Below are 25,320 nucleotides of genomic sequence, written 5' to 3'. Positions count from 1 at the left end.
GGAACAAAACACACAAATAAAGGTGCCACAGATTGATCTCGGCATCTTTGGATTCGCAGTCAGGCCTTTAAACCCAGCTAACCCTGAGACTGAAACACAACCCGACACAGCCAGACACAAGACAACAAACAAACCCTGAAATGAAAAGAGTGAGGTGCTCGTTCAGCCCGGAGCGAACAAATATAACAGAAATAAAAGAATCCAAAACAAAAAAGCCCATGATATACTAGCACCAAAAACACAATAAAAATCAGAAAATGTACCAATTTTAAGTAGACTTCAGTACATCCAAACAGAAAAAAGTACAAATGACAGCTGGTAAGAGGGTAGAAAATGACACATCTCCCACACACACACACACACACACACACACACACACACACTCGTTCCCCTGACTCACAAAGCAATGCGAAGACTATTTTCACTCTCATCAGCGTTCAGTAATGAAGCAGCACCGCCGAAAACATGGCCACCGAGTGATTTATCATCATTCTGAGCCCTATTTCATTCCCCTGATTACTGCAGGCAGCAAACATGAGGAGCAAATTAATGAAAATGTTGGGGAATTATAAACTCCACTTTGCTCCTACCCTTCCTGAATTATCTTGCTTAGCGCTGGTGAATTAAGCTCTTTGACTTTATATGGGGACCATTTTTATTTTTTATTTATTTTTCTACCTGAAAATCACTTTTTTGTGGGGAGGGAGGGAGGCATGAGACTCTGGCAGTGCAAGTCCAGATTTACACAAAACATAGAGGCAGAGCTTATAAAAAAAAAGTGTGAGGGGAAAAGAGATTGCGAAAGAAACGCCTGCCTCCTGCTTTCCTTGCCTTACCAGAGCAAGGCCAAGGGCCAACATGCAGGCAAGAGTCCTTGTAAAGGAAATTGGGAGATAAAAGGTCCTTCCTTGAGAGTCTGAAACTATGTGTCCTCTTACTTTTCTCATTACCGTTTCAGATGCCTTTGTGCAGGTGCAGAGGATGTACAAAAGTCAAAAGTTCCTTTTGTCCCCGCTGTCCACTGCTATGAAAGTTTCGTGTAAGAAAGTGTGGAATTAATTATCTGCCAGACACACATACACTCACCGGCCACTTTATTAGGTACACCTGTCCAACTGTTTAGTAACGCAAATTTCGAATCAGCCTATCACATGGCTGCAACTCAATGCATTTAGGCATGTAGACATGTTCAAGACGATCTGCTCCAGTTCAAACCGAGCATCAGAAGGGGGAAGAAAGGTGATTTAAATGATTTTGAACGTAGCATGGTTGTTAGTGCCAGACGGGCTTGTCTGAGTATTTCAGAAACTGCTCACATTTACTGGGATGTTCACACAGTCTCGATGTCTGCTGCAACATTCGAATGGTCAAAATTTACCATCAACAACAAGACAGCATGGGTCTATCCTGCCTTGTATCAATGGTGCAATCGTGTGTTTTCATTATTACTAACTGAGCATCGCGTCAACGCCACAGCCTACCCAAGTATTGTTGCTGACCATGTCCCTTTATGACCACAGTGTACCCATGTTTTGATAGCTACTTCCATCAGTGCCATATCATAAAGTGTGAATAATCTCAGACTACTTTCTTGAACATGACAATGAGTTCACTGTACTCAAATGGCCTCCACAGTCACCAGATGTCAATCCAATAAAGCAATAAAGCAAGTTGATTTTATCAGGTCAATATGGACCAAAATCTTTGAGGAATATTCCCAGTACCTTGTTGAATCTATGCCATGAAGGTTTAAGGCAGTTCTGAAGGCAAAACGAGGTCCAACCTGGTACTACTAAGGTGTACCTAATAAAGTGACCCGTGAGTGTATATTATGTTGATCTATTTAATAAAATTCCGAAAATCAAAAATGATCATTTAAATAAACTATATATATATATATATATATATATATATATATATATATATATATATATATACATCATTTATTCATTAATTTTCCTTCAGTTTAGTCCCTTTATTTATCAGGGGTCACCACAACGGAATGAACCAACTATTAAATAATTTTAATATAATAATAATTTTTTATGCAGCGGTTGAGCTTCCAGCCGCAACCCAGTACTAGAACACCCATACACTCACACACACACACTACGGTCAATTTAGTTCAGACGACAATGCTAATCACTGAGCCACGATGCCAATACTATTTTATTTTATTTTTTTTTATTTTTTATTTTTTTATTTTATTTATTTATTTTTTTTTATTTATTTATTTATTTTATTTTTATTTATAGCCTCAGAAATTATTATGCGTGAACATCCCAATAAAAAAATTTTAACAACCTTATTTTTTGCAGTTTTATGTTTGAAATTATGCTAAATATATTTTCATTCTTTTCTCTTTTTTTGTTCCTATAAATTGCCCAATATCATTTAAATATTGCACTCTGTTCACAGTATACTCTGCACATTTTTCTCTGAGCCTATATTTGTGTTTTGGAAATGCTATGGTAAAATAAGTATTTCTCACAGGTGGAACAAAACAAGCCAGGGGCATTAAGGGCCTGACAGATGGAAGGGAGGCTACGAGTCGCTATGGGAAAAGGCTGATGGATTGCCACATACAGGCCACTTAATAGGGCGTAAGTGTGGAATCTGGCTAGAAAAGCTCTGGACGATGAAGTGGGTGAGAAAAGCTGCAAAAACAAACCTGGAATGTCTAAGGTGGTCTTTTTATTTGAGATGATCACATGAAGGTCAAGTCCAGCGAGGACGTTTATTCCAAGCATCGAAGAGGTTAGAGCATTTTTAAGTCAATGGAGGAGAAATCAAGCCAAGACATCTCTTCACATCGAACATTGGTAAGAAATATCTCAATGAGAGAGTTATAATCTGATGTAATATTGATGTTAAATCAGGTTTAAGCAGATATTAATGCAGTGACATCCTGCTAGAGATGCTGTAATATTGTGAGATGTTTTGTTTGACATTAATTAGGTGTTTCAGTTTGTCTGCTACCTGCGACAAATGTCATCTTCAACTGCCTGAGGAATGCTTCATAAAAACGAAAGTTGTAATAAAAACAAAATGACAGCACAAGCATCCTGAAAGGGAAAAAATTGTTCAAGATTGTAAATTCTCACCCTATATTATATGTTATCACTCTCTACGAATGTATGAACAATAATAGCAGTGGTTGCATTAATATTTGATAACTAGTTATTAGTATTAAGTTGAATCAAAAACGGATGAATCACAAAGTATTATTACTGCATTATTACATTTATACACTAAAATAAAGAAACAAATATTATTATTATTATTGTTATAATTAGCATTTTTATTGTTAATATTATCAATAGCAATACTTTTACTACTACTACTACTACTACTACTACTACTAATAATAATAATAATAATAATAATAATAATAATAAAATGTATTATTTAAATTACCAAGTAAAAATCTGTAAAGACCTTCATTAGTACTACTGGTATGATCACCAGGGAGCTAGTGGTAGCAGATAGCTGAAGAATTACAAATTTCACTTTATCGAACTACAACTCCCATAATGTCCGGCACTCACACACCAGTTCTAGATCAGTTTTTGATTACACACACACAACTGCAGATCACCCTCACTGATTACTTGGACTATTTTAGCACAACAGAAACTAACAAAGTATTATTACTGCATTATTACATTTGCACACTAAAATAAACTGAATATAATAATAACAATAATAATAATAATAATAATAATAATAAATGAATAAAATGTATTATTTTAATTACATAGTTAAAAATTAATAAATACCTATATTAGTACTACTGTTATGATCACCTGGGAGCTAGTGGTAGCAGCTAGCTGGAGAACTAGCTGGAAAACAACAAAACTGCCACTTTATTGAACTACAAATCCCATAATAGTGACCCCTGCTGGTCAAAGAGGGGAATGGTTGGAACCAAGTCGGTGACAGAAACATTTAGTCACGTGAACTGGGTGTTTTGAATCACTATAGTCACTTGATCTGGTTGTTTCGGATCATGCTTCGGTGCACTATTACGAAACACATGAGCTTCAGGATCTCGACACCTTGTCGAATAACCAGTTTCACGTCAGCCATCACTAACAACAACTACAACAACAACAACATTATTATTATTATTATAAAAATGTTATCATCTATTATTAGTATTATTGCTGTTGTTATTATTTTATCTTGTATTATTTATTTATTTTTATTTATTGTACAGGTCAACATCAAAACTACAAATACCTTTTAATAAATATCTGTTTGTTTCTTTGCTTTTAAAAAATAGAGGGATTTTATCTACTGTTTGTAGTACATTGTCTTATTATTTATTGCTCTGTTCCATTTATTGTACTATTCAAAATGCTATGCTGAATATAGTTATTTATGGAATGTTTCATTAATCTAGTGCTTGATCCACACATTAAAGCACTTTATGAAAAGCTTTTCCAGCTACATTCCTTGTATGAAAGACACAATAAATCCAGCTGTTATTTTATTTCAGAAGAAAGCCACTAGGACATCTTTTTTTCTTTTTTCTTCTTCTCGTAATACACAATTCACAAAACAACACAGAAATCACTATGCATACTGTGAAATCAAATCACTTCGTGCATTTTTGTTCTTCTTTTTTTTTTTGGCTATAGAAAAAAATTGAATTTGTGATGTTATGTGTATTATTCCATGCATGATGCTTCAGCCGATGCTGTTTTCAGCAAGGAGAAGCCGACAGTAGAAAGAAGAGGAGGAGAACGAGATGATGTCTAATGAGGTTGGAAAGATGGAGGTAGGTGAGTTAACCAAGCAGCAAGAGCCATCAAGCAGAGACGTAGTTAAAGGCCTGGAAAACACAGAGCCCCACTTGTCTCTTCAGACGGCAGGAAACAAAAGTTCACATGAGGCCAGCTTCCCTGCAGACTCTCACGCTGTGTGTTCCACTCCAGTCATCGGTAACGAACACAGGAGATGCCAAAACACACACTTCCCAACGCTACAAATACACAGTTGTGGCCAACAGCTATGAAAGAGACCTCAAACTTCAGCCAGGCTAGAAGAGAAACGAGATGACTCAACATTTTTTCTAGCCAAACTAATACAATAGCCAAAGTCACGCTAACCTAAGACACAAACAAAAAAAGAAAGCAGCTCACAGGAGATGTTTCCGGGAGACTGCAGTTGCAAGCTTGAAGGAGAATGTGTGATATGCGTGTGTATTTTTTTGTGTGTGTGTGGTTCTGGGGGCAGGTTTTGCACCGATGTGGACCGTGTGAGATGGATGGTGTGAGGGAAAGAAAGGGACTTTTGTGCGCATGCTGTGGGTTATTTTTTTTTCTGAAATGACTGGTCTTGTCCAGTGAGACGGTGTCTAGCACTTGCCAAATCGAGGCATCAAAGAGCTTGTGCGGCTGCGAGGATACTGTGCAGAGGCTCCAGCAGTCACATGACATTATCTTGGCATGTCACGACAGCTTGTTATTAGCTATCCTAGGGAGATGGGCAAAAAGTCACAACATTCTGGAACTTTCACATACTGTTTTTTTTTTTTTTTAGACCTATTAAAAAAAAAGTTCTGGAATATGCTTAATTAAACATTAAAAGACTTAAACCAGGCTATTAAATCAACCATTAAAAAACAAACTGGGTAATTTAATGATATGATGTTAATATAATATGGCATCATTTTATAACAAAAAAAGGGCAGTGATTTCAATGTCAATTGTTTTTTTAAATGCTACATGTAACCTGGTTAACAGTACTTTCCCTTAATATAGAAGCTAAATATATGTAAATTGACTTTCGCATAATTGTCTGCATGGCGTTTCACTTTATATTCTTTTTTTTTAAAATCACTATGATTAATTCAAGTTGTTTTCCCCGTTTAGTAGGCCTACAAAGATTACACATGCCCAGAAATACTCCGGTTTTTGAGCCTGTCTTTCCCTCTGTTTATTTACTTATGTAAAATTGTACCAATATATTCACTGTAAAAACAAATTATGACAAAAAGTCAAGACAACAAATATTTTATGTTGCTTAAACTTATTTTAATAAGTTAATTAAGTTTCAAGTATTTTTTTTAAGTTATACAAAGTTTAACCTAAAACATTTTAGTCAGTTTAATTGATGTATGTTGAAATAACAATGAAAGTTCAAAATCAAACAAAAAGTGCTCAGGGGTACCCTAAATATTGTGTCTGTGCTCGTTGGGCAAGGGATTCATCAGAATAAACAGTAAAAATCAATCAGGCGGGTCAATCTGTGTTGGGTTTAGTGAAGGGGGAGGGTGGGTGAAAAGGTTGCTTGGTCAGTTAGTATGTCAGTCAGTCGACAGTGGCCCCTGGTGGATTTACATGAGAAAAGCAGGCATGAATGGCACTTGCAGAAGGAATTTAAGGAAAAAAGCGTACACAGCAGCCTTTGGTGGATTTGTGATTACAAAAACTGTTAAAAAAATGTAGTTCCTGGGACATATTTTGCACTCTCCAAAATGTATATAGAAATACGTAATCAGAATGAGCTTGGGTTGCATTGGGTTCACATTAAGGAACAAAAAAAGAAGGAATAACTGCAGTTATCCAAACTGTTACGCCTTAAAAGCTATAGAGCATGGAATGAGTTGGAGTATCGAGTCGATGTCACTCGAGTGTCTAAACATAGATATTGAACATCTATGAACTTGTTTTACTCCTCACATTGATTAATTACCCAAGGTTTCATTATATTTCTTTGATTAAATACAGATTTTTAAATCACCCAGTATTTCTTTTCCTCTTAAAAGTATTTTGTTTTTGGTAAAATAATTTTTTGTCTAATTAACAATTCACTACAGTGAGTTAATAATACATAGTATTCTATGTCACTGACTTGTTTGTAGAAAATGATTGTTAATGACTAAGACCACCCTACTTCTCATTTACAAAGAAGAAAAAATCAGTATCCTTAAATAGGTCTAAAATAGTATTTTTACTTGTTAGTGCTGGACTGGAGACATACATACTGTTCTGGTACTTGTAATTAACTTTTTATGTTGAATGACAAAACAGTATCTTCTCAATCCCAACACCACAATATGAAGTACATTACTTGTACCATCAAATATCATATGCTCTTCTAATGTCCCATCCAATTGTTTCCATTTCCTTCCCCACCGCTGCTATTCTTCTTAAGTAATCCTTCGGGTCACACAGGCTCCATGCTTGTGTGTCTGGTAGAAATACTGTTAGGCTGATGGAGTGTTCGGAGACCCTGCCTCTTGATCAAGCCTTTCTGTGTAGCCCCCTGGAGGCACTAAGAACATAGGCATCCATCTTCTTTAAACGTAGTGTGACCGCCGGAGTGCCACGTCCCACTAAGTGCAAGATTAAGCTCTGCTAACCAACTCCCTAAATCCTCTTTAGTGCACCGCCGGCCAGACTAGCGAGGTGAACCACCACACCCGCAAGCCCCTGGACCCCTTCAACCTCCAACCGCAAGAGCCCGAGCTCCCTTGACCCGGGTCAGCAATGCATTACTCCAACCAATCAATTGATAGATTGGCCTGTCCGGGCTGCCGTAACTAAATCAGCCAATTCTGATGATTCAGCAGTGGTCTGGGAGTCTGGGCTGGTGTCACCAATCAACAATCACCACCGGCCGGGACAAGTATGGACATTCTTCTGTCACTTGAACTTAATTTATTGCAAACCAGCACATTGATCAAGCCCGTGCCGTTCCGCAAGTCATTCAGGGTTGATCTTGAAGAACGATTAGAGAAAAAGGTGGAAGGATGGTGGCGAAAGTCGAAGAGGTGTGAGGCCAAATTGAAGCAATGGTAGTTTTTGTCTACACTGGAGAAATTCGAACACCACTCCTAGTCTTCTAGCTGTCTAGGCAGTTAGAAGACTTCTTGCAAACTCATGGTATTCTGTTCAGCCAAAAAATGATAAAGAAAGCAGAGCAAAGGAATGTTGATAGAGATATTAGCTTGAGCTTGCTAGCACTCCATCTTAAACTTCCAGAACAGTTAGAAATTAGCAAAGTTTAATATTGATAGGACATTTTAACTTTTTCATAGATTTTTTGGTTTGCTATATTAAAAGTAAAACCGAAAACACACTGTTTAAGGTTTAAAATAAAAGCAAAGTATTAAGGGTAAAAGTGCCCGGGTTATCCTATTTTTACGAAAGACTGATGTTAAAGAAAGGCTATCAGATTACATCTGATATATACCATCCTCTTTGTGATTCATTTCAAATACTTTCCTCAGGGCAATGGGGTGGCGCAGTAGGTAGAGCTGTCGTTCGAGCTTCGGCTGGGTCAGTTGGCATTTCTGTGTAGCGTTCGAGTGGGTTTCCTCTGAGTGCTCCAGTTTCCCCCACAAGTCCAAAGACGTAGTACAGGTGAATTGGATAAGCTAAATTGTCCGTAGTGAATGTGTGTGAAAGGATGTTTCACTGTGATGGGTTGTGGCTGGAAGGGCATATGCTGTGTGCTAGATAAGATGGCGGTTCATTCCGCTGTGGTAAGCCCAGATTAATAAAGGGACTAAGCTGAAAAGAAAATGAATGAATGAATGAATGAATGAATGAATGAATGAATGAATGAATGAATGAATGACTGATCCCTCAGGATTTCAATATAGGGTCCCTTTGACAAGGACCAACAGATTTGTTCTTTGTGCAATTGATTTGCTGAATGTAATGGGAAGAGGTAGTTGTTGTTTTTTAGTACCATTAACGTTCTTTAATGTTTGTCTTAAATGTGTGGTATGAGTATTGTAAACCTAGTAAGCTGCAGAACAAATCGCCCCAAACGGAGACAATAAAGTTTACAGTAACAATATCAGAACTGTAGCTGTAGCTCAAAAGTAACATTTTGTCCTAAAAGCCAATTTATACTTCTGAGTCACCACAGATGGCCCTGCGTAGTCTTTGTTCAGTAGCATAGACTTCACTGTACCCTGATGCGCACTTTTCAAAATACACGTCTCAAAGTGCAAGATCTGTGATTGGTTGGCTTGGGAGTGGTGGTGAGTGTGGGTGGAGCCAAGATTAGTGGGAGTGTTTAACAAATGTCAGTTAAAGCAGAGAAGCTCATGCTGTTTGGTTTTGTTTTGTTTTTACTTTTTGATTAAAATTTGTTGAACATTTTCCAAAACTTGCTCATCTTTTTTGAATGAGTGCGAGTTGAGCTGCTTCTAGCAACGCAGGCATTTCCGCAAAACTGGTTAAAAAAAATGGACACAGTGAAACACAAAAAAAAACTACTGTTTACTAGTGTTTTCGAAATTGATATTGCCAGAACATCACAGAGAGAATGTAGAAATATATATTCACAAATAGGTGTAAGGTATCACGAAGTATGGTTATCACTCAACGCAGAAGTATAAATCAGCCTTAAGGCAGGGCTAGACAGGTTCTGTCCCAGAGCCGTAGTCCTGCAGAATTTTGATTTAGCCTTGAAAAAAAAAACACTTTCTTGTAACACTCAAACTTTGTTTGGCTTGTTCAGGTGTGTATGGTTAGAGTAGGAGCAAAAGTCTGCAGGACTGCAGCTCTCCAGAACCAAACTTGCCTACTCCTGTCCCAAAAGAAAGAGAATTTGTCTGAGAGGAGGCACAAAATTCATACAGGACAATAACTTAACAGTTTGTCACCTTCAAACTCCATTCGTTCTGAGATATGCACTCCACACATCAATGCTTTAAACATGGTGAAAACATCTAAAAACTAATGCCACTTAACCAAAGCAACTTTTCAAAACATTTTTTCATAAATAAATTCATAAAAAAATATCACTTTACAACATTAAAGGGATAGTTCACCCAAAACGTCACCCATTCACTCTCTCTAATATGGTTCTACACCTTATAAGTCTCTTTCTTCTACTGAACACAATATAAGTTATTTTGAAAAGTGTTTGTAGATGGTAGCCATTGACTAGCAAGAAATATCAATAGGTAATCAATGTAAAACAATGAGCACCATCTTCAAAATACTGATTTTGTGTTCAAAGGAAAAAACTCCAACAGGTTTTGAACAAGTGAAGGGTGAGTGAATGCTGACAGGGAATTAATTTTGGGTGAACTATCCCTTTAAATTTAAATATGCTACTACATCTACTCTTTGTTATTGACTTTAAACCATTGTTTTCAACTTAGTTGATTAATATAACAATTTTGGATTAGAAAAGTAGTTTTTGAGAACAATTTTCTGACTTTCAGAGTTCATTTAACAAGAATAAAACTGATTAATAAGTTTAGTCATAAATGAATAAAAATAGAAAATGAAAAAACTATGCCAGTGTCAGTCTATCTATCAATCAATATGAAAACCTAAATGCACCACCAGGATCAGTCTGTAAATCTATCTTTAGAAAGTCTAGAACATATCAGCACTAGTATATAAAACAAGTGCATGAAGAAAACCTATTTGCGCTAATGAAAATATCCACATGAACAAACCCATACAAAGACGCATCGACAAACGAATAAAAAAAAGCACACCAAAATGAATATCTTGAGAGTCTGAAACTCATATAAAACAAGCGTCCTAGCCACGCGAAACGCATTTCCTCCCAGAGCAGGAGCTTGTAATTGGAGCGCTGATGTGATATTCATCTCCACTGGCGTTATGTTTTGACTAAGGGGGCATCGCTAATCGAATGAGAGGTTGTATTTAATATCCCTCAGTTCCCGTGTGGTGCTCCAGCACACCAACATTGGGAATCATACATTAGATTATAGCCGGGTAGAAGAAGCCATTGATTACTGCATAGCGTCAGAGCCAGACAGCCCCATTGATACCACAGAGATCAATATTACAGAATGCTTGCAAATGGCTTTGCGACACCTGTTTCAAAGTAATTGACATATACGGACAAAAAAAGAGACACGTACACACACCCATACACCCTAGCTTGATAATTCTATAGGATTAAATGCCTCGAAGCCTTTCATTTGAGTCAAGCAGCGAAAAAACAAAGAGACGCATAAGAGAAGGGTTTGTGAAAGACTGAAGGTCAGAGGATTGATTTATCAGAAAATATTAAGACCTTTTAACTGGTAAACATTCACAAGACGAACAGTCAGTAACTATCCAATGGAGACTCAAAGTATAGGATAAATATATACACAACAATTCTATCTGGTTCTCAAATCTGATTGGCTGAGAGCCGTGGAATATTCTGCAAATAACAGCAGTCATACAGCCTCTTCACCCTTGTACAGCAAGCATAGGACACTATATAGTTTGACAAATATTGCAGCTGTTGGACAACATAATGTACTTTTTTAGATTGCAATTATGTAGTTTATTTATAAGGATAATGCCTGTTTTAAATATTTAAAATTTTGGAGCATCGGAATCAGTGCATTGGCCGCCATCAGCCTGTCTGAGCAGACCAAAGAAAGTGACGTCGACGTTCCAACACAAGATGACAACAGAGACATAATAAATCCTTAGGGGAGAAAAAGAGCATTTTCTAACTACAGCTGAACAAATCATTGTATATCAGATAAGTGACATTCTGAGTCGATCTCTCTCTTTTGTATTTAGTAGTGCTGTATCTATACCACAGAAATTGGTGTTTGCTTTGGTCTAGCTGTTTTAGGGTTAATTATTGTGAAATCCCAATTGCAAGAGAGAAATACTGGCAAATCTCTGTAGATTGATGGTATTTCAAGCCTTATAATTCTAAAATGTGAGCAAAATCACCTGTTTTGTCATCACTTTAGACATTACGCTAGAGAAGCATTCAAATACTAGCTCTAAAGTAATGTTTGTGAACTGGAAACGTTTTTTATTATTACAGTGTCTATTTTTTTTTTTAAGAAATCTGAGAAAATACACATAGCAATGTTAAAATGTTCTCATGTAAAAACCCAGTTTAATCTCAATCATAGAGAAGTACTCCATACAGTGTGATGCACAATACAGAGGTGTGGACTCGAGTCATGTGACTTGGACTCGAGTCAGACTCGAGTCATGAATTTGATGACTTTAGACTCGACTTGACAAAATATAAAAAGACTTGCAACTCGACTTGGACTTGAACATAAATGACTTGGACTTTGACTAGGACTTGCCCCTATTGACTTGTAAAGACTTGCTGCTTCCCATGAAAAGCCCAACGATAAAAAAGTATGTTGACATGGACCGCTCTCTCTCTCTCCCCGTTTATGTGTGCGTGTGTGTGACAGCATGCGCGCGCGTGTGTGTGAGCATGCGCGCTTTCGGCATGACGTCCAATCGAAGCACGGTAGATTGTTTTGATTCGACAGTATCCAACGTGACTACTATGAGGCGCCGGAGTGGACAAAAGTCAAGCGAACGCAGAGAGAATTTGAATTTGAACTTGAGATCGAGCCAATACTCGCGTGCCAATACTCGTTCTCTCTCTCTCTCTCTCTCTCTCTCTCTCTCTCTCTCTCACACATACAACATACACCTCTCTCTCTCTCTCTCTCTCTCTCTCTCTCTCTCGTGCATTCAGTCTCTTTGCGTTCGCTTGACTTTTGTTTACGATGAGGTCTCATACCTTTAGTGCTTTTGCTCTCACGGGATCCTCCTTTTAAACTGACCCTTCGCTAAGCCACGCCCAAAAACCGCCACCCACCAATCGCGGCTTACCAATCGTAGCTACGGGCAGAGGCTCTGTCAAGCTTTCGAGCGAGGGAAACAAGCCAAATCGTTGCGCAATTGGATTGTGAAAATCTGACACCCGCTATCCTAAAAGTTTGGACTGGGTGGTGGGATTTTTTCCCTTTTCAAAACCAAAGCCCAAGAGGAGAAATGCCAGCGTGGATCAAGCTGTGTGAGGGGCGGTAAAGGAGTTAAGCTAAGTTGGTTTTGTTTTCGATATTCACATTCAATGATAGGTGGCAATAACTCACACTCCTCTTATCCTAAACAGATCTAAACTGTGTTTCTTTTTAAAAAATAAATAAAAAAAACAAAGCAGGTTATGCTTCCCAGCGGTCTTTTTCTTTTTTTCCACTCGATATTATGAGCCAGGGCTCGACAATAAGGACTGCCCGATGGCCCGGGGCCAGCGTGCGAGACACTCGGGCCAGTGTACAAAATGTTACTGGCTCGATCGGGCCAGCTGCTGCCTTTTTGCCTGCCAGATCGAGCCAGAGCTGCGTGCTGCGACTGTCTGTCAATTGTGTGCAAATACAATCTTACGGTGCTTTCACACATAGACGTTTGTTTCGGAATCTGTCTCGTTTCACCCGTTAGCGCGTTTTTTAGCATATATCCAGCAGTTGCGCTCGCTTCCGCGCCAAATCAATCAGTCCAAGATCGCCTGAATGAGACGCGGTCTCTGTCCTATTGAGCGTATCGATTGTAGCGAGAAAACAAAACAATGCAACGAACTAACGACCCAGGCTATATCACAGTGTATCATGATCGTGTAATAGCCATATATACGGCTATATAAAGAGGGAATGATGAGCAGGGCGAGATGTCATTCTTACCGGTAAATGCGAAAGTGAAAGCATCCTGAAATATTACCGAGAGCTGTTTATCCAGCCTGATCTCGGTTTATCCGTCAGGAAAATTGACCGAAATTACTATCTGTTAATTTTTCCATATTTTAATCGTATAATATGTTGTATTAGGCCTGTTGTTTTGTTCATTTCCGCACTGACAGCTCGAAAGAAAGATTTACATTGATCTGATGCAGTCTCGGTTCATCTGCTATGTCTCTTTATAATTAAGCCTAAAATACAGAATTATAGTCAACGTTTCTTTAATAGATTGATTAATTCAATTGATCGATTTCTACAAAACCTGACAATTGAAATGAGGCTCTGTATGAGAAAGTCTGACCTCGATTTGTATTTGGTGACGATGTCAGTGGGTTGTTAAAATTAAAGTGCACATTTTCACTTATAAAATATTCTATACACAATGCACAAAAGTTTGGGGTCAGTGTGATTAAATATGTTAAAACAAGCTTCTTCTGCTCACCAGGGCTGCAATTATTTCATCATAAATACAAATTGTGAAATGTTGCACTATAAAATAACTGTTCAAAAGTAGTTTATCATTTAATTTATTAATTTATTCCAGTGATTTTAAAGATGAGATTTCAGCTTCATTACTCCAGTCACATGATCCTTCAGAAATCACTAATATTAATTATTATTATATTTATAAATGGTAATAGTTATAAAATCAATAATGTCTGGAGTAATTATTTTATTTGAAACTAAATACAATAACAAAGCAGTTATTTAAAATTTTTATAAATATTTAACAATTACACCTTTTTTACATTTATAAATATAGCCTTGATGAACTGAATAGTTTTCCTTAAACATTTTAAAAATTACCGTAAATATATATACAGATTTATTAGCCCCCTTTTGTTTTTTGTTTTTTCTTTTTAAAACATTTCCTAAATGATGTTTAACAAAGCAAAGAAATGTTGATATTTTGTCTGATAATAATCTTATTTGTTTTATTTTGGCTAGAATAAAAACATTTTTTTTTAACCATTTTAAGGTAAAATTTATTAGCCTCTTAAGCTAATTGTTTTTCAGACTGTCTACAGAACAAACCATCATTATACAATAACTAGCCTAATTACCCTAACCTGCCTAGTTAACCTAATTACCGTAGTTAAGCCTTTAAATGTCACTTTAAGCTGTATAGAAGTGTCTTGAAGAATATCTAGTCTAATATTATTTACAGTCATCATGACAAAGATAAAATAAATCAGTTATTAGAGATGAGTTATTAAAACTATTATGTTTAGAAATGTGCTGAGAAAATCTGTTCTCTGTTAAATAGAAATTGGGGGAAAAAATAAACAGGGGTGCTAATAATTTAGGGGGACTAATAATTCTGAAATCAACTGTGTGTGTGTGTGTGTGTGTGTGTGTGTGTGTGTGTGTATACACACACACACACACACACGCACATTCAAATAGCGATTAACTTCTTTTTTTTTTTTTTGGTGGGGCCAGTGAAAATTTGGGCTGGGCAAGTAAAAATCAGAACCACTGGCCCGATCGGGCCAGTAGAAAAAATCCTTAGCGTTGAACCCTGTGAGCACTGCTTAGTTTAAACCCTCGCTATTGTAACGCATATAAATACATACACTAATATTTGCTGGTAGGAAAAATCTATTTGTTCACTTCTGTTATTTATACTTTAATGTGCATTTCAATTTTTTTCTTCCACTTAACTGCAAATTTGAATAAAAACTGGATAAAGAGCACACAAACATGCTGACAGTAATAGGTACTGTACACTGTTATGGGTCAATGATGCTAATATTCGGCACAAATCCATCAGTTTCTTAGGTTATTAGATTATTTTATAATTTCACCTGTCCTGCTGTGCATGAACTATGCTGTTGAATGTTCAGCGTATGAGGTGGCTAGACTAACCTTGCTTCAATTTTGATAAAATTATTTTCTAATCAGTTGCTATTATGTTGTGAATATACCCCTGTAATGTATACTGCAGTCCTCTTTTGTCTGGCTTTCTCAGATATCTCACCTGTTTGCCAAAAATGACTAATTAAATCCTTGGGAATGTCTGACACCAGCGCATACACACTGTAATAGATGTGCCAGGCATGAAAGCTTGACAGGCGTAGCAACAGTAAGTAAGGAGGGCAAGGCTTAGATAGTGAGATTTATTTGAAGAATGAATAGTACAGTAGGCTATAATACCTTATCAAGTGTTTCCTTATTTTTATCACAGTTACATTTCTGCTTGCATTAGTTTTTGTTTAAATGCTTTTAAAATAAAATGTATTCTTTACATCCAACATCTATTCCAGAGGTGCCTTATAGTGGTGTAAACCCCTTTACAAGGGGTGTTACCCCTGTGTAAACTCTAACCACCCCTGTGGCCAACCCGATATGATTTTGCTGTTGACATTATTTATTTAAATCTACTTACATAAATGCAATACAATGCAATATTTCAATAAATAAATAGCAGCCACTAAATTATTGTGGATTGATTGGTGCCACTGACGTAGCTGGCCTCTTCTGGCCCCCCTTAAGCAAATTTTCAGGGGGGCACCACTGGTCTATTCTCTGTCTTTAAGTGTTTGAAACTGAAAATATCTCATCATATAAAACAACCAAAAATGTTATGGTTTATTAGATTAAACATTTAATATATAAGTCTATTTTAGTATTTTGGTTATTGTTATTAAACAGTGCAGCAATATGAATCATATCAAAAAGCATGAAAGGAAGAGGGAACACGACACAAATTGTGAGTTTGCATATAATCTCTGAGAGCGCTCAAGAAAATTTGTGTGTGAGCAGTGCATATTTGAGAGCGAGAGAAAATTTGAGAACTCGCAATCAGTTTTGTCCACAAACAGAGGAAATCTGTGCACGAGCATCACACAAGGTAGAGAGCAAAGCTCTTCAACGTTATGTGAAGAAAACAACTTTATTGTTTGTATGAAGTAGCCTACTTCATTAACAATATGTGCTACCATTTTACATTGCTGCTAGACGGATTTGCAACTCCATCTCTTTAGCACACACGAGATTCAATTGACAAAATTCCAATTTCACTCAATTTAACTTTGCAGCATATACAGGAGTTGGTCTACTGCTACCACATTGAGGTTATGTAATTTTGGTTAATCACAAGTTGATCACCGAAGACATAACATAGCACAACTAAACTTAATGAATTAGACAGCAGTAGACCTGCAATTTCTGTGTGATGTGAGGCAAAATGGAGTCTTTTTTTGGTGGAACTCGTTCTTGTGCATTATGCTGTGGAGACGAGACGCAGCACTGTTCAGTACTTTTTCAGAAAATTGCATTTGTATTTTTATATATCTAAGCAATGTTCTTTAATAAAAAAAGGTTTGTTTAATCAATACAGATCTTACAACCATACCTAATCTGTATATATTTTATTTTTCTGTTAAAAAGACTCGAAAAGACTCGAAAATCAAACTGCAGGACTTTGGACTTGACTTGAGACTTGTTGCCTTTGACTCGGGACTTGACTCGGGACTTGCCTGTCTTGACTCGGGACTTGACTCGGGACTTGAGGGCAATGAATTGAGACTTACTTGTGACTTGCCAAACAATGACTTGGTCCCACCTCTGGCACAATATGTGATGACGCCAAAGCTGTCAATGCAGAAAGCTCTTCGTGCTTCATGTCAGCACTGATTAATAAATAACCACTCTACCAGGGAAATTGTGTGCATGTATATGGTACATGTCAGCTCCCTGAAAGGAATGACTAATGTAGCCATGGTTGGTGGAGGAAAATGTTTGTTTTAAAGGTTTAATGTCTTAGGGATTCATCACAAGCAATGCAGGATGTGCAAAAAAACAAAGTATGCTGCTACAATTAGTCTCATAAAAACATTTAAAAATATTTAAAACTTGATTTAAAGGCAATTTCACAACCTCCCTAAATAAATGGAAAAAGTAAAGCACAACTAAAAAAGTGCAAATTTTTCCTTTTGAGGGGTTGAAAAACTCCTTAGATTAAATGAAATCATAATCTTTTTGTTTTCTTCTAAGATGCTATTACCAGTGTGTTTTAAGGACATCTATAAGTTAGTGTGCTGCAAAACAGATGTAAACATCCAAAGCTTGCAGTTTGTCATTTAAACCTAAATGAATACATGATTTGACATTACCTCATACTTTAGCTTCTCATCAAATCTTCTGACCAATCAAATGCTCTATAGCAGGGGTGTTCAGACTTGATCCTGGAGGGCGGGTATCCAGCATATTTTAGTTCCAACCCCAATTAAACACACCTGAATCAGCTAATCAAGCTAATCAAGTGTTGAAGGAAGTTGGAGCTAAACTATGCTGAACACTGGCCCTCCAGGACTGAGTTTGGACACCCCTGCTCTATATGTCTGACATGTCTCGCCTCATTCAAGATGCTTCTCATTTGCTTTTCATTTGCTGTGCTTGGGCTCAACCTCTCTTATTGGATGTTGTCATAAAAACAAAATGCCGTAAACTGTTTATCAAACCCCGTCTTCCGAGCTTCAGTTGAGATTACGCCAAACATTGAATAAAAAAATGCACATTTAAAGCAAATCACAGTACCCTCAACTAGTCAACTACTTTCACATAGTAATAAATATTATTAGGGACTTACATTGTTCATGTACTCGCTCAGCAGGTCTTGCAGGGCCTGACGCACGGCGTTGCACTCAGCTACGATGCGTTCGCGGCGATCATCCCGTGTGCAGGACGAGTCGGCCATGAGGGCAGCGCCACTGATGATGCTCTCCAGACGCTCCTCCAATGACGGCCTGAAGCGAGCCTCGCTGAACGTGAGCGGGTCCAGAATGATCTTATTCTGAAACAACAACAACAAAAGAAGCCAACGGTTATAAACTGAGCTTCTGTTACAATTACTAAAAGCCATAAACACATTTAAAAGTAACCATCTTTAGTCAAAATTACAAATAGCAAATAAATAAATAAATAATAATAACCTACTACTGCAGAAGATACAGACATGATGTGCTATATTTGCATGAACACACACACACACACACAAACCACACACACACACACACACACACGCACAGGGGATCTTCACGCACGCGCTCAACTGATCCAGCGCGAGAAAATAAGTCCCGCGCGCGCACATCATCATCTGTGCGCACGATGGACGCTCTCGCGAGCGAGGTCATGCCTACAGCAAAAAAAAAATGGAAACAGGGAAAAAATATTTTTTCCCAATTTCTGTTTAATGGAGAGATCTTTTGCCACATGGTATAACTCTCTCTTTCTCTCCCAAGTAATAAAGTTTGTTACAGAAATATATCTCATTATTTTGATATGTCATTATATGACTTAGACATGATGGTAAGAATAGGCATTATTATGAGATTATTACAAGAAATATCTCATTATTGAAAGTAAGTCTCCACCTATTATTACTGAGAAAGTGAGTCTATTAGTTTCACATTGTGACATATTTAATGGGGAAACTAGCTTACCTGCGTCCAATCCCGGCTAACTTCCGGAAAGGCAGAGTAGCCAATAGCGTTAGAGATAACAAGTACACCAAGTCCCGCCCCAGGACTGACAAAAATCAAAACTGTTTCGCGCGAGCAGAGAGAAGAACCAGCGAGCGAGCGGAGAGAACTGATCGCGCGCGCGCGCTGTAGGCATGACCTCGCTCGCGAGAGCGTCCATCGTGCGCACAGATGATGATGTGCGCGCGCGGGACTTGTTTTCTCGCGCTGGATCAGTTGAGCGCGCGCGTGAAGATCCCCTGTGCGCTTGCGAGCTGTAGTTTTCTCGCGTGTAGACCTGTAATCTGCTCACGGTTCACTTCTCCTCGCGCAAACATCACCGCTGCGCTCGATTAATATTGGCATTGATTTGCCGCCATAGAAATGATATTAGCTAATTTCACACATTTGAATAATTAAATAATTAAATAAATAAATATTATTAAATAATAATAATAATAATAATAAATAATAATATTACATTATATAATAATACAATTAAATGAAATCATATTTAAAACAAATATAAACAAATAAACAAAAATTTAATTTAATAAAATAAAAATTAAATAAAAAATTAAATAAAACAAAACATATAAAACAATATAATAAAACAAAAGAAAATTAAATTAAATTACATTAAATTTATTTAAAATAAAATAAACACTGACTGCATATACTGCTTCATGAGACTTCATGAAACCCTTCTCTTCATGAGCATATACTGCTTCATGAGGCTTCATGAGAGCTGATTAAAAGTAATTTTTTCACTTAATAGTGTCACAAAATTTACCCGTATTTGTAATTGTTGTATGAATGGTCCTTTACCAGTAATTTTACACAAAATTCACTGGTATCAACTTGTAGGGAAAGGTGCTATTATCCCTGCCTTTACTTGAACAGTAAAAAAAGATCAGAATGTCACACTTATATTGTCATGGCTGATTAAATTTACATTGAAAACACATGCATATAAATAAATTAAATCCTATAGTATCATCATGCTGTATCACACTTTAAAATTCTCAATCATACTATACTGGACAACACACTTACACCCAATAGTCATACATGAATAATTGATGTTCAATAGAAAACAACTGAACACAATCTTTAGATTACTTTACAAGCCTCAGTCTCATCCATATATAAAATACATTAAGATATGTGTCGCTGAAAGCAGATAACAAACCCCTGTGAGATGTTTGCTATAGTTTCCATTAGCAAACCAATGAAGATATCCTGTTTGAGCCTATAAGGTGACCTTGAAGACAACATTCCAAGCCTTGGTTACAACCACACTGTGATTTAATGGGGCTTTTAAACACAGGATGCAAACTCAAGAACACCCTCCCTTTTATTGTTGAAAAGTTGCTACCAAATACAGCCTTTATTATCTCTGCGGCTGGGATGGGAAAATTACCATATTGATAGTGGCGATATTATGTTTTACGGCTATATATGAATACGGCTTCGGCAGCAGTTTGTATTACGTGGACTTTGCCAGTAGAGATGAGGCGGAGGTGGCATTTAAAGAAACCAGAGGTACCCAGTGTCTGTGCCCTTTACTCTTGAGACAAATATTCAGAAAGCCACTTCAGCAACTGCCGTTTAATAATAAGTTCACACATCTTTGATCGCTTATATCTCAGCATGCACCTCCTGCTTCTGTAGCATGTCCTTTGATAGGCTCTAATCTAGTATTGCGAGCTAACAACAATGCAATTGGAGAGAGAGAGAGAGAGAGAGAGAGAGACAGAGATGTGCTTACAAACACCACACCGACTTGCAAATATACACACAAGATCAATTGTATACAGTTAAAAATTAATCTTAAAACGCTGATTGTTAAATCAGACCACCTAGTTTTTCATAATTTTTTTGTTATTTGCTTGCAATAAAAACGACAACCCAGAAATTTGCAGACAAATATTTGGACATCAACACAATTGTAACATTTTTGGCTCTTTACACAAACACAATCGATTTAACATTGAACAAAATGTGCTTTAACTGCAGACTGTCAGCTCTAATTCAAGGATATTTACATTCAAATTAGGTGAACACTGTAGGAATTACAACATGTTGCATATGTGCCTCCCACTTGTTAAGGGTCTAAAAGTAATTGGACAGTTGGCTTCAAAGCTGTTCCACAATGACACAAATCATAAAAAGAAAGCTTCTTTATTTTGGTCTCTTGTCAAGATCTAAAACAGATCTATAATGGCAGGGATTAAGCCAAAGGAAGGTTGTAGAATTTTTATTCAAAATCTTACTTTCTTACTTTTACTCCCAGGAGCATCGGACATCAGACTTCTCCTACTATAATACACCTAAAACATGGACTGCCATAAAACTCGTCAATGACAGGGAAGCGTTTTCACTCTTCAAGGCAGGGAAAGAGTTAAATGACATAATTTATCGATTTGACGCACATAATCCCAGCCATCCATGTAAAACACCAATAATGTCCTTCAATTCAATCACGTCCAGCGGCTGTCATCCTTGAAAAAACCTCCATCATTGTAAACTGCTTGCTTTTCAATTTGTTTGATTGCTCCACTTGTTACACATTAACACCAACTTTCTTTTTCAGTCTGAGGTGCGTCAAACGCACAAAATACCCAATTTGTGCCACAGGATATCTAATCCCTTCTTTGCATTAACTTTACATGTACAAACCCGATTCCAAAAACGTTAGGACACTGTACAAATTGTACATAAAAAGGAATGCAATAATGTACACATCTCATTAACTTATAATTCATTTACAATAGATAACATATCAAATGGTAAAAGTGAGAATTTTTTTAATTTCAGGCCAAATCCAAATCATTTTGGATTTCAAGACAGCTCCACAAACCAAAAAGGTTGGGACAGGTAGAAATAACAGGCTAGTAAAGTCAAATGTACATATTAGGAACAGCTGGAGGACCAATTTTCTACTTATTAGGTCAATAGGCAACATGATTGTGTATAAAAAGAGCCTCTCAGAGTGGCAGTGTCTCTTAGAGGTCAAGATGGGCAGAGGATCACCAATTTCCCCAATGCTGTCCCAAAAAATAGTGGAGCAAAATAAGAAAGGAGTTTCTCAGCGAAAAATTGCAAAGAGTTTAAAGTTATCACCATCTACAGTGCATAATATCATCCAAAGATTCATGGAATCTTGAACAATCTTTGTGAGCAAGGGTCAAGGCCGCAAAACCATACTGGATGAGTGCATGTGGCATGGGCAGCTTACACATCTGGAGAGGCACCATCAATGCTGAAAGGTATATGCAAGTTCTAGAACAACATATGCTCCCATCCAGACTTTGTCTGTTTCAGGGAAGACCTTGCATTTTCCAACAGGACAATGCCAGACCACATACCGCATCAATTACAACATCATGGTGCGTAAAAGAAGGATCCAGGTACTGAAATGGCCGGCCTGCATTCCAGATCTTTGACCCATAGAAAACATTTGGCGCATCATAAAGAGGAAGATGCGACAAAGAAGACCTAAGACAGTCGAGCACCTAGAAGCCTGTATTAGACAAGAATGGGAGAACATTCCTATTCCTAAACTTGAGCAACTTGTCTCCTCAGTTCCCAGACGTTTGCAGACGGTTGTAAAAAGAAGAGGGGATGCCTCACAGTGTTCAACATGGTTTTGTCCCAACTTTTTTGAAATGTGTTGAAGCCATGAAATATAAAATCAACTTATTTTTTTTCCTTAAAATTATACATTTTTGCAGTTTAAGCATTTAACATATCATCTATGTTCTATACTGAATTTAAAAAATGAAATTTGGAGCTTCCACATCATTGCATTCAGATTTTATTCAAAATTTGTAGTGTCCCAACTTTTTTTAAATTGGGTTTGTAGATCTCTGGTGCTTTATCCGCGTCTGCTTATTGCACAGGCTGCAATACAATTCCGCCCTACTACCATGTAATGTAATGATTGTGAGGGCACAGGCAAACGTCATTTTTCGAGATACATCACATTTTGTTGTTGTTGTTGTTGTTGTTGTTGCTAGAAAATATATTCTTATAAATTAACATTGATTTTGAGAAATTAAAAGCTAAACTTACAAAAAATTATCTTGAAAATATTCATTTTCACAAATATAAAAGCAGCTAAAAAAAAAGAAAGAAAAACATTTAAAAATAACATCAAGTTTTTAAACAAAAACAATCTTGTTGGCAAAGACAATTGCAAATTGTAAATCACCAGATTTATTTGAGAGGAGAGAGAGAGAGAGAGAGAGAGAGAGAGAGAGAGAGACTCAGACAGACAGCCTTTCCATAATAGCTTGTTGCCATAGGGATGGAGTCTTAAGTAAAAGCAATAGCAGCAGTCTTGGCCACCTCGCTGACTCAATGATAAATATGTGTACATTCAGTGGTTTGTTTTGAAATCTCGGCATCAAGTTGCCGCTTCTGCTGCACTCTGTCTTCTTCTGTCTGATAGAGAGGCTGAAACAGAGACTAGTGTGAACTGTCTGTATTGCGAAGCGACATGCAGAGTTCTCAGAAGCTGACAGGCTGGACCAAAGCCACTGCCAAACTATTTACTTAGATCTTGTGTGACTCATATGTCAGCTACATAAAGTATTCCAATTACAATACAGTGTAGTTAAAGGTGCTGTATGTAAGTTTTTGACTCTTCTAAAGCATAAATATATAATGTTAGCAGATATTTAAGAAACATGCAAAGTGAATACACTTGCTTATTTGAAATACAATGTTAATGTCTTACTTTTGGTCTGTTGAACTCCACCCACTGATGGTTCACCCAATTTGGCTGTAAAAATGCTGGGTTCCACTAAGTAGATTAGTTTTGGGACAACATGAAGGAGTTAAGTTAACTTGTTTTTACTAATTTAAGTGGATTGAACATGAAAATCAAAGGGGAAAACGCAACATATTTAATTTCAGTGTTAAAGACCGCCTTAATGTATGGAGGTGCAGCCAAAATTGTGACCTATGAAGAACAATAGCAGACTTTAAAATTATTCAGAGTTATAAAAATGAGGTTTTTAATTAGTTAATAATTCAAATATTACACAAGTAAAACACTAGCTGATTAGCTTATAGTGTAAAGTCATGATCGCACTGAAGTTTGAGTTTGCAAAATTCTGTCAGGTGGCAGGGCAAAAAGGGTAAACCAATCGATAAAGCTAGTGATTACTATACCTGTCAACCCTCCTGTTTTTCCTGGGATTCTCCTGTATTTTAAAATTTGATCCTGCTATCAACACGTAAATGTATTTTACAGTACTTCTCTCTTATTTTCAATCTTTCTATGAAGGGTGGCTACAAACATTAAAGAGCCGAGAGAGAGACATATGAAACTTATATCCTTTTTTAATATATAAAACTTTATCCTGTTTTATATAATACCACTAATGTATTTTATTAATCTTTTAATTTATTAACCTATTTTTATTTTTAATAATCTTTTTTTTTTTACTTTATTTTATATACTTTATTTCTGTTTTAAATTTTATATTCATATTTGTTTGCACTACTGCCCTTTTTGCACTGTCTTGTTTGTATGCAGCGACGCTGCACTGCTTTGGCAATACGAAAGTACAGTTATTTGTCATGCCAATAAAGCACCTAAAATGTGAAATGTGTGAGAGAGAGTGAGAGAGAGAAAGCACCAAGTGACACACGGCACCACGTTCTCTTTAAGCTAATCAGCTAGTGTTTTACGTGTGTAATATTTGAATTATTAACAAATTAAAAACCTAATTTTTATAACTCTGAATAACACACACACACACACACACACACACACACACACATACATACATACATAGCATCCATGCGGATGCGCACTCGCTCGGGAGCGATATTGTTAGCCTGCGTGCCCGCTCCATTTCAAATTACACCAGAGTTACCGACTGCTCCTGCGCTGTATTCGGAAATTTATTCCCGCACTTCAAGAAATCTGATCGGATCCCATGGCTCCCGCAGTACAGCAGCGTGATTGCAGACCTCTCGTATTTACCGCGTCTCTCTTCTCGTTTGGTTGAAACCAGAAATACTGCCAAACTGCAGGTAACTTGGTGTGCGACTCACCATCTTACCTCACCTCTCTCTCCTCCACACTGTCCCGTGATGACAATCACGCATACGCATTTGTAAGCATTAAATAAATAATATTTATTATTTAATACTTGTCTCCTATTTAAGTGCATTGTTTTTTATGACGGTGTAACGGTATTGAAACTGACACCGTTGCTATTTTTAGATCCCGCGGTATACCTTATTACCGCCCAAGGCTATTGCACAAGCTTGCGATTTTGGTCCGCCACATTTGCAAGCATAAAAATGAAAGACTATGGGGCAAAAAGT

General features: G+C 37.1%; 1 protein-coding gene across 6 annotated transcripts in view; it reads right to left on the bottom strand.

Moving 5' to 3' along the window:
* Window positions 1-25,320, bottom strand: part of ctnna2 (catenin (cadherin-associated protein), alpha 2) — an 814,561-nt gene that overhangs the window by 544,505 nt on the left and 244,736 nt on the right. For all 6 annotated transcript variants that reach the window (XM_005160072.6, XM_073948057.1, XM_073948056.1 and 3 more), the window contains one exon: window positions 18,102-18,305. In XM_005160072.6, the coding sequence (XP_005160129.1) occupies window positions 18,102-18,305 (204 nt within the window). The remainder of the gene's footprint in view (window positions 1-18,101; window positions 18,306-25,320) is intronic.

Source organism: Danio rerio, chromosome 1 (genome assembly GCF_049306965.1).
Source record: "Danio rerio strain Tuebingen ecotype United States chromosome 1, GRCz12tu, whole genome shotgun sequence".
NCBI lineage: Eukaryota > Metazoa > Chordata > Actinopteri > Cypriniformes > Danionidae > Danio > Danio rerio.
This window is presented reverse-complemented; position numbering and strand designations above follow the sequence as displayed.